This window comes from Crassostrea angulata, chromosome 6 (assembly GCF_025612915.1).
Source record: "Crassostrea angulata isolate pt1a10 chromosome 6, ASM2561291v2, whole genome shotgun sequence".
Classification (NCBI taxonomy): Eukaryota; Metazoa; Mollusca; class Bivalvia; order Ostreida; family Ostreidae; genus Magallana; species Magallana angulata.
In genome coordinates, this window is record NC_069116.1 from 19279502 (window position 1) to 19297015 (window position 17514).

The 17514-nt window shown below is 32.9% G+C and overlaps 2 protein-coding genes across 2 annotated transcripts; one reads left to right on the plus strand and one right to left on the minus strand.

The window, feature by feature from the left end:
* Nucleotides 1-577: 577 nt before the first annotated feature.
* On the minus strand, nucleotides 578-8568 carry LOC128186610 (lissencephaly-1 homolog). Its single transcript, XM_052856433.1, has 13 exons — nucleotides 8412-8568; nucleotides 6901-7006; nucleotides 6725-6803; nucleotides 6529-6603; nucleotides 6043-6249; nucleotides 5841-5937; nucleotides 5482-5553; nucleotides 5282-5384; nucleotides 4930-5026; nucleotides 4460-4591; nucleotides 4261-4362; nucleotides 3846-4002; nucleotides 578-3649 (listed from the first exon to the last, which is right to left on the minus strand). Exons 2-13 carry the CDS (start codon nucleotides 6930-6932, stop codon nucleotides 3576-3578), a joined length of 1227 nt encoding a protein of 408 aa, XP_052712393.1. The 5' UTR covers nucleotides 6933-7006; nucleotides 8412-8568; the 3' UTR covers nucleotides 578-3575.
* Nucleotides 6694-17496, plus strand: LOC128186612 (neutral cholesterol ester hydrolase 1-like). The gene is made up of 9 exons (XM_052856435.1): nucleotides 6694-6763; nucleotides 10492-10605; nucleotides 11038-11146; nucleotides 13387-13397; nucleotides 13875-14137; nucleotides 14894-15025; nucleotides 15863-15986; nucleotides 16382-16445; nucleotides 16600-17496. The coding sequence occupies exons 1-9, from the start codon at nucleotides 6694-6696 to the stop codon at nucleotides 17384-17386; spliced, it is 1674 nt and encodes a 557-aa protein (XP_052712395.1). The 3' UTR covers nucleotides 17387-17496.
* Nucleotides 17497-17514: the final 18 nt, after the last annotated feature.

The following is a 17514-nucleotide window of genomic DNA, read 5'->3' on the forward strand; positions in this document are numbered from 1 at the left end:
ATAATTTGGGATAAATCTAAAATTTAATAAGTAATAAGCTCTGGATAGCAGTACAATTACATCATTGAAAGCTACATCAACCTAACCAAAAATTCAGCGGACTGCCTTCCCCAAATCACCATTTATTGATTCAACAAAAAATTCTCTGATCAATCTGAGAATTTTGACATTGAAGTCATGTATATGAAATGCATCAGATAGTATTCTCTTAAGACATACCCAAATATAAAATTTTAAGGAAGCACACTCAACAGTTTGCAGATCTCCATAGATATGTGTACTGTAAACCAACTTTTATTCATGACGGCAATTTCACAAATTACAGGAGATAAGCTGAATCATCGCGACTTATTTTCAAGAAGATTGTCTTGAAAATAATATACCAGAGACATTGGAGAACTGATTCATGGTGAGAAACATTCGGGAGGGCAAGGGTCTAGTGAATCTTCCAAAAATTTCTTGCAGGCTAATAAAAGTTGGTTTACAATACCGGTATAATTAATACACGTAGAACAATCCACATTAAAGTAATCAATTACAAAATGACCAAATTAATCAATGAAAAATAACAAGTTAATTAGCATTACGATTTATTGACATAATACACAATAACAATCAGATCAAAGATTAAAAATCCTCAACTGACAAAGGTCATGCGACTTCTCCCTTCAAAGAGCCACAAATCGGCACATACCTACAAACTGCACAGGACAGCAACTCTGTCCCAAGCAAATATTGTCTACACTTTGGATTTGTGTCTAAGGCTGGCATATTCATTTGACATCACACAAAGCTTAACAAACAGCAAAAAGCATTGATTTGTTTACAGACTGTTTGAAATCAACAGATTAATTGGCCATGGTTTGGTGCAAATTGTTCTTCATGCTGGTGCATTGACAGAGACAAAATTATCACAAAAAATCCTCTCAATTCAGCCTACATAATTCACAAACAATTTAGTTTTGGTAAAATGTAGGCAAGAAAAACAAGAAAAGAAAGGATTTTATGGACCGAAACTAAAGAAAAGTCTCAAAGCAATAAAACAATGCTTTTGCTACAAACATCAACACAATAAATACACACTATAAACCACAATGACATGAATATTGAATGACGGATTAATTTGGTTCTCTTTTTTGTTTGTTTTCTGAGTAAAGCTGTAATAAATTATAAAATATACTCCAAAAACAATTGATTTTTAAATAATGAATTACTTTTAGTTGATTTAATTATTTATAACACATAATGCAAAAATTTACTTAAAGACATGAAATGTGATTTAGCGACACCACAAGTAAATATGAAACCAGATTCTTTCACTTTTCCTTTTGATCAACAAATAGCATCAACATTACAGTATTGCAGCTGTACTAAGATTTTATACAAGTACAGATGAAATACACGTACCCGGTACAACCACACATCTCAAGTCCACATACCAGGCAAATTGAACTGCAATCAGTTTCAAGTTTTGGTCGGTTTGATGGACCTGATTTGCATATTTGTAGCTGTTTGATTATGTGGAGATCTCAACCTAGGAGAAATTCATCACACACCAGCACCCATCCTTTGCATAGATGCCACACCCTTCTTGTGAGGATTCAATGGAACACAACTTCAGCAAAATTCAATTTAAATAGTAAAAAAGAAACAATGTAAAAAAAAAAAATTCAACAAAATTGACATTGTAATACCAGATTTGTAGAAAAAATATAATATGAAGTTTATCACAGTCAACAAGCTGAAAACATAACAAAACAAAACAATTCATACTTGGAGGAGGTTGACAGTTAGCACCTGGAACCTGTAATATCATCGGGTTCGGCAAGTATAAAAGCTTGCGGTTATCAACTACGGATATACAGAGTACTAATGAAATAAACCACAGGATATTGACTATTGCGGATTGATAAGATTGAATCACAAAGTTGGTCCTTTGGCAACATGCTAAAGGAGGGTATGGAGTATGAGTCTCCCTGAGTTCTTGATACAAAGGTTTGTTTTGATTGTCAACAGTTGTCTACTTAACTGGTTCAGTCACAACAAACCTCAAATCTTGAAAAGAACACCATTTCTATTCCACATATACTGATGTGCTAAACATTGTTGAAAAAGATAATACTGTCTTTCAACCTTTAAGAACAACAATTAATTAATTTGTATAATACTGTAGAATACTGGCAAAATAATATTGATCCTAAAAAAGGCAGGAGTCACAACTCAAAAAATAATTTTAAGGATAATTTAGTAAAGGATCCGATGTTTTTTCCAGACATTGCAATAGACTGGATAAAATTTTCATACAGTTATAATCACATACATTAGAATATTGCTGTTTAATGTTATCAGTTTAGTATGAAAGACAGTAGTTACTTCATCAACAATTCAAGTGAACTTGTATTAAAGTGTCAAAAAGAAGTACAAATGTACCGATAGTCGACACAAAATATATACCGGTACCTCAATAAAACCTGTTTACAAAGCAGCATCAATGACATGCCTTTTACATGTAAATGTGACTGGCAATGAAATGAATGGAATAATAGGGAACATATGCATAAATACTATACACACTGAATGGTACAGATATTTCCAAATCAATACAGACACTGTCTAATTAAATATTAACCACAAAAAAGAAAAATCACATAAAAGCTAATGTTTCTAAATACAGGTACATGTACATCATAATGATTCACACCCATTTCAAATCACAAAGAAAACAGCTGTTTATTTTTGACAAGAGTTGCTTGTGAATAACATATTGCAAGAGAGTCTGTTTAATACACATACATGCACAGAGTTACATAAATTTGGGGTGAGGAATCTTCAGAAAATGGAAACTTCTTTAAAGAAAATGATCCAAAACCTTTTTTAACATTGAAGATGAAGAAATACTTAAATGTGTTTCCTATGCTAATCCACATCAGCAGTATGAAATGGGATCTAAGTATCTTTGAATATAACTATTACAATGTTGTTTATCTATATGACACCCCTCCTACTGTTACACCAGTAAGATACATAGATGACTATACTTGAGTTGTGTTTCAACTCACATTTCTCCCTTCACCAAGAACGCAGAAACAACTGTCCAGCAAAAATCTGACATCTAACTTTCCGAGATCACTTAATGTGGGTTTGAACACGGGACTCGAAATCCTGAGTATGTAACCAACTGAACACTCAATTCACCCTGGAGTTTACTGGCATCTTTGATATGCACACATATCTGGTTATTCTCTTGCCATAATACACATTTCCCATTGATGACACTGCATAATGATTTTTTTAAAAAGGCTCAAAACATGAATGTTTAGCCCCTGCTGGGTTTAGTAAAACTTCACATGGTTTTAAAAATGACACTGAACAGCTCAATGCTATTCCAATTACAGCACAACAGGGGTAGGGGAAATGCAGATATACACAGTAGCAAGCTGAGTATGCAAGAGTCGAGACAAATATGATCCTGCCAGCTCAAGACTGAGGTGGTTTGCAGGTTTAAAGAGCACAATGATGCAGTAATAAATAACTATATAGTTCAGTACTAAAGTCTGATAAAGCCAATTTGGTTCCTAACGACACTCCCATACTTTGATCGTCTGGTCGACAGAGCCAGTTATCACAAATGGAGCATTCTTGTGCATATCTGAAATAAAGTATCCCATGCATTAAACACATCAAATGATTTACAATGTACATGTATATACAGACACTGAGAAGTAAGTTGTAAGAATTTGTATCTGATCCATTGATTACACCATACAATATGTTCAAAGCCGAATTATGATCTTAATTCTTATCAATATATATAAGATAGTTCAAAAGGTCAAGAATCAAATTACCTAAAGAGGTTGTGAAATGGGAGTGGGCCTCCAGGGTTTTGTGGTTCCTCTTGTTTTTGATGTCCCATACTCTCAGGGTCTTGTCGTCCGAGGCACTCAGGATATACTTGCCACCTGGGTGGAACACCAGTCCCCTCACCCAGTTGTCATGTCCCGTCTGTACAAAAATACAAAGAGGTCTCAATATAAAATACCAGCCTTGAAAGCAGAGTTTTTTGAAAATGAATTTAGTGGTTATGGCTTTGAAAAAAATATTTCAAAAAGAGCATTGAAAGGTAGATAATCATCTTTATCAAGACCTGATAAAAGAAAATTATGGTAAATTACCTTTCTTTTTTTAAAAAACTAAATCTAAATGTCTTTTAAAACAAAATCATGGTTGAAGTTCCCTTTACAGTGGAACATCATCACTTACCAAAGTGAACAAACACAGTCCCACACTAACGTCCCACATCTTGATTGTTTTGTCACGTGATCCAGATATCAGAAATGGACCAGATCTCTTCTCCTTCTTGTTCTAAAATAAAACACACACCAACGATGTTTCATTTACTATACTATAGACTGTCACAATAGATTTGCTTTCACTGTTCGTTACCATCTTAACAACTCACATCAACACTGATTGCTTCGTTAATTGTTGGCTGAGCAGACTCAGGGGCCCAGGCGATGCACTCAACAACATGCTCATGTTCTCGTAACTCCATTTTACATTCTGTGGTGGCGGTTACCCAAATTCTAACAGTCTGAAAATAAGAGAATATTCATGAATAAAGGAGTATTGAATGACTTCAAAGGGATCAAAATTTTGTCAGTCATTGCAAGGACAAAGATTTCAATTATAAGTACATGTGTAAATCTTTGAATCAAATACAATGAATGACAATCCATTATTGTATTTAATTGATGTACAAAGCTGAAACATTTCCTTTGCATAATGTAAAATAGTTTAGAGGTAACATACTGTATTGCCTCTTGTTCACATAAAAAAATAAATTGTTTCATTATGAGGTACATAAACAATTCATCTCCCAATATTTATCTTGGTCTACAAATAAAAAAAAATGCATTTTCTGTAATATACCTGGTCATTTGAACAGCTGGCCAAGAGTGATCCATCATGGTAGACTCTGACCATTCTCACCCATTCTCTATGGCCGGTGAAGGTTTTCACACAAAATCTGGTCATTAAAATAACATACACTGTACCATAAAATTGAAACATGCATGTACATTTATATGAAATTCTATCATGTATGAAACAAGGAGTCAAAAAAAAAAATGTGAAAAAAAATAAAAGAAAGAAGGCTCTTCCTGAAAAGAAAGGAGGATATCTTAGGCATCAATGCTTTAAAAATATTTCCTGCTTCCTTAAATAGAAGTGTATATTTTATACAATTTGTAATAAAAACATGAAATAGTCATGTTATGCCTACCCTGTGCTGACATCCCACATTTTGATGGTTTTGTCTCTGGAAGAGGAAACAAGATGATCTCCACTTGGCACAAACGAAATACTGGACACATTGTGATCATGACCTGCAGCATATATGTACATGCTTGAATGTAACTGATGTCTTAATTTTGTTCACTGCAATGTTATTGCAATGCATAAATTGATCTACAATATACCTACCATACAGAGTTTTGACACACTCATATGATGTGAAGTCCCAAAGTTTAATTTTCATATCAGCAGAGCAGGATGCTGAAAAATAAAAATAAACAAGAAAAATTTATTTCTTGGGGAATAGTTACCACAGAAATACCTTTATTTCAGAAGCTTTTTTTTCTTGAATTTAGTTTTCTTTACAATTATAATATCAAATTGATGTCTGATTTCAGACAAAATGGGTTTCAATTTACTTAATTTACTGATGGCTGTAGTACTTAGCAATTAAACATTTTTATTTTTACAATGTTGACTTTATATAAGACCAAAATGTTGGGTTCAGAATAATTAAAACTGTTCATATTATTATAAAGATGATTTACCCAAAAATTTTCCGGTGTGATCAAAAGCTATGTCCTGCACAGTATCTGTATGGCCTTTTAAAGTTCTTTCATAGTCACCAGTCTCATAATCCCAAAGCTGTTGGAAAGGCAAATATACAAACATGTGTCTATTTTATAGAATTTTCTCTCAAAATATAAACCCGTACAGCAAAGCTAAAACCATGCAAGAACAAAAAGTAACCTTAATTGTTGCATCTTCACTGGATGACACCATGATGCTATAAGTAGGGTGAAACACGACCCTTGTGACTGGGCTTCTGTGACCGCTGAGCGTGTACCTCTCTGGGGGTCGGGGGATCCACTCTGCTGGACTGCGACGGTCACGAGACGGCCCTCCTGAATTGTACTCTTTCTCTGCTTCAGACAGCTTTGCTTCTAGGTCCATGACCTACAATAACATATCCTCTCTTTATGTTTGCCTTGTCTGATACATTTTACTGATGCTGTCATATTAACTAAAACTCTTGAACATGCTTTTCACACATGAACTTGTAAATTTTATAAAGTCCTTTCCTATTCATGCTTTTATTCACTTGTGTTGACTTTTGTTTTCTTCTTTTATATTTTTTAGTACCGTAAATATCCAAACATAGTTTACAGTACATTTTGAAAAATTAATTGACTTGTCAAATTTACCCATCCTGTCTGCTTTTCAATATGTACATACCTTTTTCTGTAATCTGATAACTGACGTCCATTTCTTTTCAAGCAAGCCGCCATATTTCTTATCTATATCTCCTGGCTGCAGAGTTAAATTTTTCATTAAAATATCTTTAAGAATGCAAATCACGAAAAAAAACCCAAAATTTCTCATGATTTTTTGAAAGAATGGATGATTTTACAACAGGAACCTACAAACTTACCAAACTGGCTTCTTTTTGAAATTCACCTAGTGCTGAAAGGTATCCATTTGAGCTAAGATAATCAGCAATAGCTCTGTTTCTGCATAAAAAATAACCAAATATATAATGAGACAATCAATGGAAAAAAAAAATTTATTACACTGGCTAAAAATATGCATTTAGTTTTGTGTACTTACAATTCATCTTTTTGTCTTTGTGATAAAACCATTTTTGTTTTGAATACTTCCGAAACGTCAGGAGAATTTAAAAGGGGTCTTTTTTATTTCATTTTCAAAAACCAACCTGAAATATGAATAAGACAACATGTTAAGTTTACAATATAGAATAGAAACTTAAAATGTGTTACAAGGTTGGCACACTTCAGATCTAATAATAATTAATGTCATAACAAATACATGTAGTAAGCAATCTTTCAAAATTGTGGGGGCCAATTTTTGTGGATTGCATTTTTTTGCTTATTTGTGGGGATGTAATTTCATGGATGCAGTTTCAGTTAGATAACACTTCTCAATTTTGTTTTCGTCAAAGATATAAATTTGTGGGGTAGGACTACTTATGAATACCACAAAAATTGACCCACCATGACTTCTAATAATTCCCTAGTACTCATAAGTTTGCTTTCATTTTCTCTGCAGCCTACCATAGTTTTTCTATTCTTTTGTTTTAAAAACTGTTTAAATTTAATGCATAGCTATAGCATTTTTATCCAAGAGAATTTCTATTTGCTTGCTTAAACATTATAATCACATTGATCAAAAAGGGTGGATCAAGTGTGGATTTTTTGTCGTAAATGTTAGCCAAAATCAAATCAATCATGCAATGCTTACAAAATTCTCTTATTTTTCATTTCATTAGAAAAACCTTATTAACACTTTATCACAGGTTCCAATTTCCTTCACATTTTACACAATATTTTCATATTCACATAAATATTTACATCCAACCTTTGTTCAATCAATAGAATGAAAAGAGTCCAAGAAGTCCCCTCTATTGTGTCATGGTGAAGGACACAACTAACTACATATAAAGTCTTAAATCATTTCAAATGATTTGCAAGTCCTTGTTTGTTCCGAGAAATGATGAATGGATAATATTCCATTTAGAAATTTGTTACCATTCTTGTTAATTTCATGTCAAGTGTCAAAGAGAAAATTTTGGAGATTTTACCTTACATCTATTGCAAATGTTCTTGGCATATATGCATAAGAATTTTCAAGAAAATCAACAAGAACTGAAGGCATTAAAAACCTGGGACAGAGTGCTTACAGCATATTGCGATTTGATGTTTCAATCAACAAAAATGTATGACTCCTATATTTAATTTCATACATTGCCTGGTTATATAAATAAGTGTTTTGATGCCTCATATATGATGTGACAATTCCTTGCAAATAATTATAATCATGATGATTGTAAACATGCATATTTACAACAAGACTCAAATAAATTAATTCAGCGATTGACACTTGATCTATTGTAAGACTACAAGAAACTTTTATAGTCACTTTCCAAAACATTGGAGGTCGTTTAGGACATAGTTTCATTTGATGATTTATTCCACAAAACCGTGCATAAAATTATGCAAAAATGACCCGCCATCTTACATCTTAAATAGCTTTAGTTGTATGACATTTCACTATAACGGAAAACAGCTCATTTTACAATAAGTAACAATGTATTCAATTACCAAATATACTGTGGTTATTTCGATAATTAAAGTATCGAAAGATCACTGAGCCTGAACTGCAGACCCCTCTTTGGGAGGACTTCACACAAATCTTGATTTCCTTTCGTGTCAATGCGCATGCACATTACTTCATTGTATCGATTACTTCCCCATGGTTCTAATATGGAAAGGACGCTATTGTTTCAATTTGTAGAACAGTAACATTAACAGAGTAAAGATATTTTTCATTTCAATCTTATGAAATCTCATTCACATACTGAAATTAAACAAAATTGAAAAATGACGAAACATCCAAGTAAATTTTAATGAAAACTTGTAAACCGGATATGACGTAATATCGTAAAACAACCTGAAAATTGATATCGTCCTAACTACAACAAAACTTAGATATTCTGCCATGGCCGCAAAACAGATAACAAACGCATTTCCGATAGTCAAGAAACCAAATAGGGGACAAAAGTCCATGAAAGGTAAACGGCGACTCCTTATAGTAAAAAATAATCAAATGGTTTAAGACATTAAAAATATTCCAGTCCTGATCATTGATGTATCAGTGTATGTACTATATAACTGAATAGAACTTATTTGTTATATATATGTGCGATTGCGAATCCACGAATATGTTGTCATAGATAATTATTATATTCATACTAATTTACTAAACTGTATCAGTTGCTGAAGCTTGTTAAAAGCTGTTTTGCATTTGAGATTTATTTGAACTTACAATTACTTTTATTGGTCAATCTTCACCTGCTGTCAACCTTTTCATGAGAAATTGTGTTAAAGATTTGTAGTTAATGCCTTTCTTAGCATTTATAGTTGTCATGGTGAAGAAACAATGTATTTTGTGAACTTGGTACATATATACATGTACTTTCTTATGGTCGCTTGCATTTTGCTGTAAGTCATCTTGAATTAAGCTGCTTGGCTTAATACTTTACATTCACAAGATAATATACTTCCTGGTGTTGACTTCTTTATTGAATGCTAAGTAACAGGAATCTTTGGCTTGAAAGTAGCACTGGCATTTGAAGTTAGCAAGAACCCTGAGCTAATATTGCTAGTTTCTGCAGTTACGTCAGTCTGAATCATGTACTGACTAAAGCTGTTTGACTAGCTACAATTATAAACCCCGGTGTATGTATAATTAATTTGCACACACTTCTTTTAATTCACAAGTACATATTTCAAACGCATACTTCTTTTATCCAAATAAGAAATTCCTGAATGCTAAGTACATGTAATCTACAAAGAATTATAAAAGGAAGTAAAATTATTCATATCTTTTTTTTTTGTATCTACAGTCAGTTTCACTAGTGAAGTGAGATGGACTCTATGTGTCTGAGCATGAGTATAACCTAAGACAAACATTTATTAGAACCATTTTAACAAGACTTTGGACTTTCAGTAGAGCAAGCTATCTATTTCTTGCGTCAAAGCAAGTTAAAATGACGCGGTTTCAAGCGAAATATGCACCGATTGCGTAGTCTTAGCTCAAAAGCCGGAAAAATCTTGTTGATTTCAAAGAGCCATGGCTGAGTGGCCAGCAATGAAAAAGACAGGCTTACGTCATATTGCTGTTTGACACAACCACCCAAAGTCCAAGCTCTTGTTGAAATAGTTCTAAATACTGCTTTGGAAAAAAAATGTAGTTTTTAATGATCTGGAATTTTAAAATGAGCTTAAATTTGATGACATCTCGTCAAATATATATAGGGAGGATTTTCTAGGTGAATTTGAACAACAAGCAAATATTTAATAAATTTTGAAGTAGATTATAAAGAAATCTACCTACTGGTAATCTGAGTGAAAGGTAAACCATAGTATAAGCTTTCTAAAAAGAAAAATCAAGTTTTTGTCTTAAAATTTTTTTAAAGCACTACCTTATGTGATTTGTTTACAAAAAAATTAAGTTAAAGAGCTGGGTTTTTTTCTATTCATGATCTGCTATGATATACCAGAACTTGAATCATATGAGGCTTAGTGTTTTACACTTTACACAAGTACATGTATAATGCTTTATATTATGTTGATATGCAAAACTAGTATCCATTGAATAATTTATGATTTTTTCCCCAAGATTCTGATCAGCTGCCATCAACTAGTACACACGATCAGGCAGCTGTAGACTCCATTGATGATCTACAAATCCTAAAGAACTTTGACCTTACTTTAGAGTTTGGGCCCTGTACTGGTAAGTTTCAGTAATATTAGCTCTGAATTTATACAAAATATTGATTTAATTGCAATTATATATATATTTTTTAAATTTTAATTGTCTGGATTTCAACATCACACAGGCACAAAAAAATAATGGCAAAAATGGTGAAAGGTCTAACAAAGTTTTTCTGATTGTATTTTCTGAAACATAGTATTTAGATATTATAAAATCATATCTGTCAAATTATTAACTATTTCCAGTTTCTATGTGCTTTTTCGATATATTTTTAAAACCATTATATTTATATGTGGTCCAATCAATTATAAAATGCTCCTGAAGTGTTGCATGTGTTTTAACCTTCTAGAACATGTAATGGTATCAAAATTCAGAAAATATTTAATGATTTAAAAAAAAGGGGGGTCGAAAATAAGTGTTACAGTAAGTATTTTTTTTTTTTTTTTTTAGGAATTACACGATTAGAACGATGGGAAAGGGCTCAAAAACATGGTTTAAATCCCCCTGATGAAGTCAAAGACATTCTTCTAAAAAACAAAGATGAAGAATACCAGATGTGGTAAGATTTATTGCAACTTAAAGTTACCTATAAAAAAAAAATGAGTTATAACCATTCCAATTAAGAAGTTAAATGCGTTCATAAGGTTTTAGACTTGGTCATATGATTTATTGTTAGCTATAATTTTGCGGTTGTTTAAGCGACAATTGTTAACATTCTGTAAATTAAGATTTTAAACGGGTATATCCATATTTTTTTTTTTATCTTTAAATGTCTTGTATTCATTAGTTGTAATTTCTCCTTTCAGTCTGTGGAAAGATTACGAGATATAGATTGTATAACACCCATACAGACACCAGGTCATGTGTTCAATTAAATCACTGCTCACTTCTATAGATTTGAAAGATCTGTAGCTGTAGAAGCATGAGAATTAACATTCAACAAAAAAATACATGTTTAGATAGATACATATTTATACATATATGTACTGTTATCTCTGTATTTCTGTTTCATGATTATTGATGAGGAATATACATGTACCATATGCAGGCTTATTTTGCCCAGGTTATTTTCACCCAGTCACATTTGCAAAAAAGATTTCTCTCAGTTTTGATATTTCCCCTGAAAACTTGTGTTCCAAGGGATGCATATACGTAAGCTGCAGTATTCATTTTGAATTCACCCTTTGTCATTAAGGAAAAATGAGATGAAAACAAAACAAGGGCAATGAAGTAGCTGTATACAGTAAATACCAGATGGTAGGAAATCATACCTGTATATCAGCTATAGACGTTTTGTTGTTTTATTTTGTGTTTGTAAGCTTGTTTTTATTGTGCATTGTTTTGTCTGCATTTTTATTGATGTTGATTAGCAAACATAATTAAAGAAAACTATGTTTTAATCTTGATTTTATTTAGTAAATATTTACCATTTGTTAGATAGTTTTAGACAGTTAAGAACCTTACAAAAAGTGTACATCTGATTTGGAAAAACTTCAACTTCTGTTTTAAAAAAAAAAGTGTTTTGAGAGAATTTCTACTGTTTTTGATATGTTTTAACATGATTGTCCATCAGTCTTTTTTACTGTAAATTATAACACTAAATAGTTATTTTTATTTCATTGACAAAGTAAATTTCATATTTTAACATTTTTATGTCCATCTTTTATGTGAATATTTGTATTTAAACATATTTGTTTTTGATCCATATGCTCATGCACATGTTTTGCTATTATTACTTGGTATGGTAATAAATGTCTATAAAAATAAGATAGCTTCTAAATAAAGGTATACCCATATGTATTATTATGTGCACAGAAGATTTTAATTTAAAGGCTAGTGTGTTTTAAAGGCACAAACTAAGTTTTTGTCCTTAATACAAAAAATGGTGTCGTATGTTTTGTATTTCATTGTCCTAAAAGTAACACTGGCTACACCCCCCCCCCCCCCCCTGGCCCAACCGTACTTCTTTCTTACCTTGTGAAACAGTAGCTCATCACAGAAATAAAACCTCACTAATGAGTAAAATTTTAAAACAACAGTTTCCATATTAATAGTAGCTGTGTCATACTTTTTATACATAGATTACTGATTAAACACTTAGATGTGTACACATGCGTATACTATAAATAGTATGAAATAACAAGTACATGTACTTATGTGTTGGAGTTTATTGGTTGAGTTAAAACATATTTTTCAGGGGGTGGTAAGAAACGTAATACAACAAGGGCTAATCAATAAAGATACTGAAATAAAGATACTAAACTGACACTTTTAAAGATTTTTATCGATCATAATTTTATCAATAATTTTCAAAAGATCAAAGATCATATTCATGTACGGGGCGACTTTGATTATCCAATACCAGTTTACCATTCACTGGAATCCACCACAATTCTAAACGTTATACTCTCCGAATACCATAAAGAAAAGTCAAAACTATAAGCTCAATACGTATTCAACGGTTCAGTAGCAGAAGTATGTGATGTAACCAAAGGTTGGAATTCTGTTGTTTCTCTGAAAAAGGTATAGTTTCGAATGAAAGTGCGGTTTCAATTTCATCAGGAATTGAAAGTTTAATAGTATCACTCAAATTGAAAATCTACTTCAAGCTGAGGTGATAAATTTACAATACAGCCTATTTATATGAATAGGCAAGCTAGCTACAATAGATAAGTCCAAAGTCCAAGTAACCCTGCACTGAGTACTCTGTATTTATGACGATACTCAGACTGAAAAGTGGCACTTGAAAAATGTGTTCCAAAACAGAAAACAAATGAATTATATGTTTGCTATGTTTAGGATGTTAGCTAGTCAAATATTGACGCACTGCGTGTAATATCTTTATATTTCAGTGGAAACTATAGTACATCGACTTGAGACTTTGATTTCACACTCCTTATATATGCGGGCATGTTATATAACGCCCGTCGGTCTTTGCCCGCTCATTCACAGTACAGTAGGTCAAACGAGTTCTGCTTTTGTTTACCACACAGTCAAACATATGACATAATATTATCAAAAGGGATGAAAAGTAACAAAGTACTTGCACATGTGGGTCAAAAGTCAATTGACTGTGAACACGTGACCCATTTTGCAATAGTACCTTGACAGCTAGATGTACCATACCAATTGTTCTATGCGACAGGAGAGTCGGACTATCGGAGGAAAAATTATGTGAAAACTGGGAAATTATAATATACAGTATATAGCTATAACGATATATTTCTTATCTGTTTCATTATCTGTGTCACTATTAACTTATCGAATTATCAGTTCACTTTGGTCAGTTAACAATCAAGGGATCATTAAGGATCATGTCGACTTCATTGGAGTGAGTGGGATTATTATCACTGAATCTATCATGGTCTCTCGGGATCCCCAGAGAGGCAGCATGGCCTACAACAACTACTCGTGTGGAACTATCCCGCCGCTGGTGGTGCTCGTCGCGCTTTTCTTGTACTTCTATCTGGACGCACGTGTTCCGGAGCCCATCCCCGAAAAGTTCAAGGTGAAAGTGATGGACGCGATGATGAAGACTTACGGACACACGGTATGGTATCGTCATGAGTGTCAAAGGCACTCAAGAAATAGACCTAAACTGTCTTGCCTCTTTCTAAATATAGGGAAATTCGTCATACTGTATTTAATATTACATTATATCGTTAGGGCCAATCACCTAGTCAGGATTAATATATTTAAAATAGATTAACTAGTATATGTATATACAATGTCCTTCACAGTGTTTAGAAATAAATTGTATAATAGATCTATACATATCGCTACAAGAAATTCTTACCCACAGAAAGAGAATTAATAGTAACGGTTCAATTGCTTTGTACTGAATCGTAGGAACAAACCATATAGCCCCTATATACTCACTTACTCTTTTTAAGTGCAACTTTTCCATTTCCTCAATGTGTTTGTGTGTAAACGATGAACTTTGTTGTAACGATTTACAAAAATAAAATCATGAAATAATGTACAAACAAATTGCTATAGAGGATTTAAAAGACAACAATAATGTTGTTACATGTCGATATTTTATTGTTTGTTGACAGGCATAAAATTATTTTTTTTAAAATACAAATGTATCTGAAGAGTAAAACGAACTTTAAGGAGTTAAGGGCGTGGATTCACGTAATTTCTTGCCTAGTACTAGTGTTACGTTCTTAAATATATTATTGAGTGGTTTTCTTTTGGTGAAGATGTGAAGCTTGAATTTGAACTTAGTATGTTCGTATACGAATAAACTTACGTTCAACTATTGTTGTCAAAATACCGTATCATATGGAATTTCATTTTTTAGGTAAACGTCTTGGTCTGCTTGGGAATTACGGAACCATTTTCAGACTTCGTCAGAAAGATCGCTGATTGGTTCGTTCTTACGATGGTGACAGGATTCCCTTGGGGGATTGCTCCATACGATCCCAGACTAAAGGTAACTCAAGTTTTATCTTCAGACTTGTAATTATTATATATAATTTTTTTTATTGAAGCAACAGTATTATTAGCCACAAATTAGTTGAGGAGGCTGGTCTATACACTTACTTAACACAATTTAAAATCTTTGCAAACGCAATAAAAATTAGGCCTAATTCTATTCTATTAAATTCTGATAAATTATTGATTTGATCCACATCATTGCTTTCTTTTTTATGGAGGTAGAAATGCCAGGACTATCTAGCCTCATTAAAATACAAATCTAAGAATATTCATGTTTGTAATATTATATGCAAACTAATTAATATTAGATTCTTCATTCTTTTCTCTTTTGGCGTGCATCTCTGATGATGTTCTTTGATCATAATTGCAAGATATCAAAATACGGTAGCTTGAAGGATCTTAGATTACGCCAATTTACGCTATAAAAATCATGATCAGTCTGTTGTTTTTGTTGGCTTAATTTATTGTTATAGTTGTCTGTGCGATTATTATTTTTGTGTGTGTTTTTTTTTGCTGGATTATTGATTTAATTTTAAAGTTTCAGTATGGTTGACATAAAGAAATTGACGTAAGAAATAAATGATTTCAAAAATAAAACGGGAAAAATTATTACGTATGATTTTAAAGCTGAAATTGTTGATATATTACCGATATGCTAAATTTTGTTATTATTTCACGAAGAAATTTGATTATTTTAATTTCATGTTAGTGTCTGCATCATTAGAATTATTTTATTATCTTTTCAACTAAAACACTTTTAGACCGGTATTTATAAAAAGATTTAAAAGTGTTGTTTAAATATAAATATATTCTTATTTGCTTTATTTATCAGATTACGGACACTCACATCCGGGACATCCGAGTGAAGGTCTACGAGCCAGTGAGCGGGCTGGGTCGGACAGATAGGCCGGTCCTCATCTACCTCCACGGCGGGGGCTGGAGTTTGTTGTCCGTCGGTAAGACACCCTAACCCCCCCCCCCCCCCTTTACCCAACCAACAACAATCAGGATTTGTGGCATCTTCGCTAGCCAAGGGTTAAGAACGATGCGGACCAGAAACTATTGGCTAGTGAAGATGGATTTGTAGGCGAGCGTAAGAAAAATAATACGATTTAGATCCCCACTTCTTTTGAAATTGTATTTTTCTAACTATGAATTTTCTTAATATGATGAAAAATATTATGTAAATTATCAAATGAAAGAAAAAAAAAAACAAGACAAGTTTAACTATTGTTGTACCATGTGAAGTATATTGGTAATAAAAACATTTTTTCTGTTGCTATTTTTGTATCATGTACGAGAAAGGAATTCTATGTAATTATAAACCTAATTTGGAACCTTTGATGAACAGATTCCTATGACCCTTTGATGAGGAAAATATCAAGTGACAGTGGAACCGTGGTGATATCAGTCAAGTAAGCATTCTCTCATTTTACCCTTCATTTCGCAGAAACTTAGATTCTTCGTGAATATTGGTTTTAGAGAAGATGTTCTAATCATTAATGTGATGTATGTATGTTATGTATAATGTGAAGTGTTTGTATATTGATATGGACATTTTCTTTTTAGTTACAGATTAAGTCCACAGTACCCGTTCCCAATACCGCTAAATGACTGCCTTGAAGTTGTGGAATATGTCATAGAAAACAGCAAAGCCATGGGCATAGATAAAAGCCGCATTGCAGTTGGAGGAGATAGTGCTGGTGGCAACATGGCTGCCGCAATCTCTCTTCGACTGAAATCGAAAATAGCCATGCAAATGTTGCTTGTTCCATCACTTCAGTTTGTTAATTTCAACACCACAGCTTTTAATGAAAACACCATGTATTTAAATCGAAGCATCCATGATCCAAATTCATTGATGTTCGTCATAAACTATCTCGGGCTCGAACCAAAATACTTAAGCTACCTCAGATATAACAACCACACATCTCCAGCTTTTAAACAATCTCTTCAAAATGAGTACGCGGATCAGACGTTATGGCTTCCCAGGCGGTACGTGCGTGAAGAAAAAATACGCGAAAATATGGAACAGCCAATGGATACGGGGGATGAGGAATTGTTTGAAAAGATTAAAAACGTCATCCTTGACCCACTGGTGTCCCCATTACTCGCAGACGACGAGCACCTGGAAAATTTACCATACACTTACATTATGGTGTGTGGGTACGACTTTGTTAGAGACGATGGCATCATGTTCTATGAGCGATTAAATCAAATAGAGGAAGAGGCGCACCTTGCCTACTACCCAGAGGCTTTTCATAATGCGTTGTTTTTTCCACATGGACCTTTAAAGCTCAATGTTGGTGTGCGAATAGTTCATGATATTGTCAAAACATTGAAAAATGTTTTGTAAGTGTGTACATGTTTCATTCACTCATATCATTTCTGTTATTTATTTCACGATGTCATAATATTTGTTAAAGTTTTAGAGACTGTTGAATAAATGTTAAGTTGTTTAAAACGCACAGTTTTCTTGAATCT

Coding starts and splice junctions, on each gene's coding strand:
- LOC128186610 (XM_052856433.1), bottom strand. CDS start 6,932: ATGGTTTTATCACAAAGACAAAAAGATGAATT. Junction 6,250..6,528: donor TTATCAGATTACAGAAAAAG/GTATGTACATAT, acceptor ATGTTATTGTAG/GTCATGGACCTAGAAGCAAA. Junction 5,938..6,042: donor GTGAAGATGCAACAATTAAG/GTTACTTTTTGT, acceptor CCTTTCCAACAG/CTTTGGGATTATGAGACTGG.
- LOC128186612 (XM_052856435.1), top strand. CDS start 6,694: ATGATTTTACAACAGGAACCTACAAACTTACCAAACTGGCTTCTTTTT. Junction 10,606..11,037: donor AGAGTTTGGGCCCTGTACTG/GTAAGTTTCAGT, acceptor TTTTTTTTTTAG/GAATTACACGATTAGAACGA. Junction 14,138..14,893: donor TGAAGACTTACGGACACACG/GTATGGTATCGT, acceptor TTCATTTTTTAG/GTAAACGTCTTGGTCTGCTT.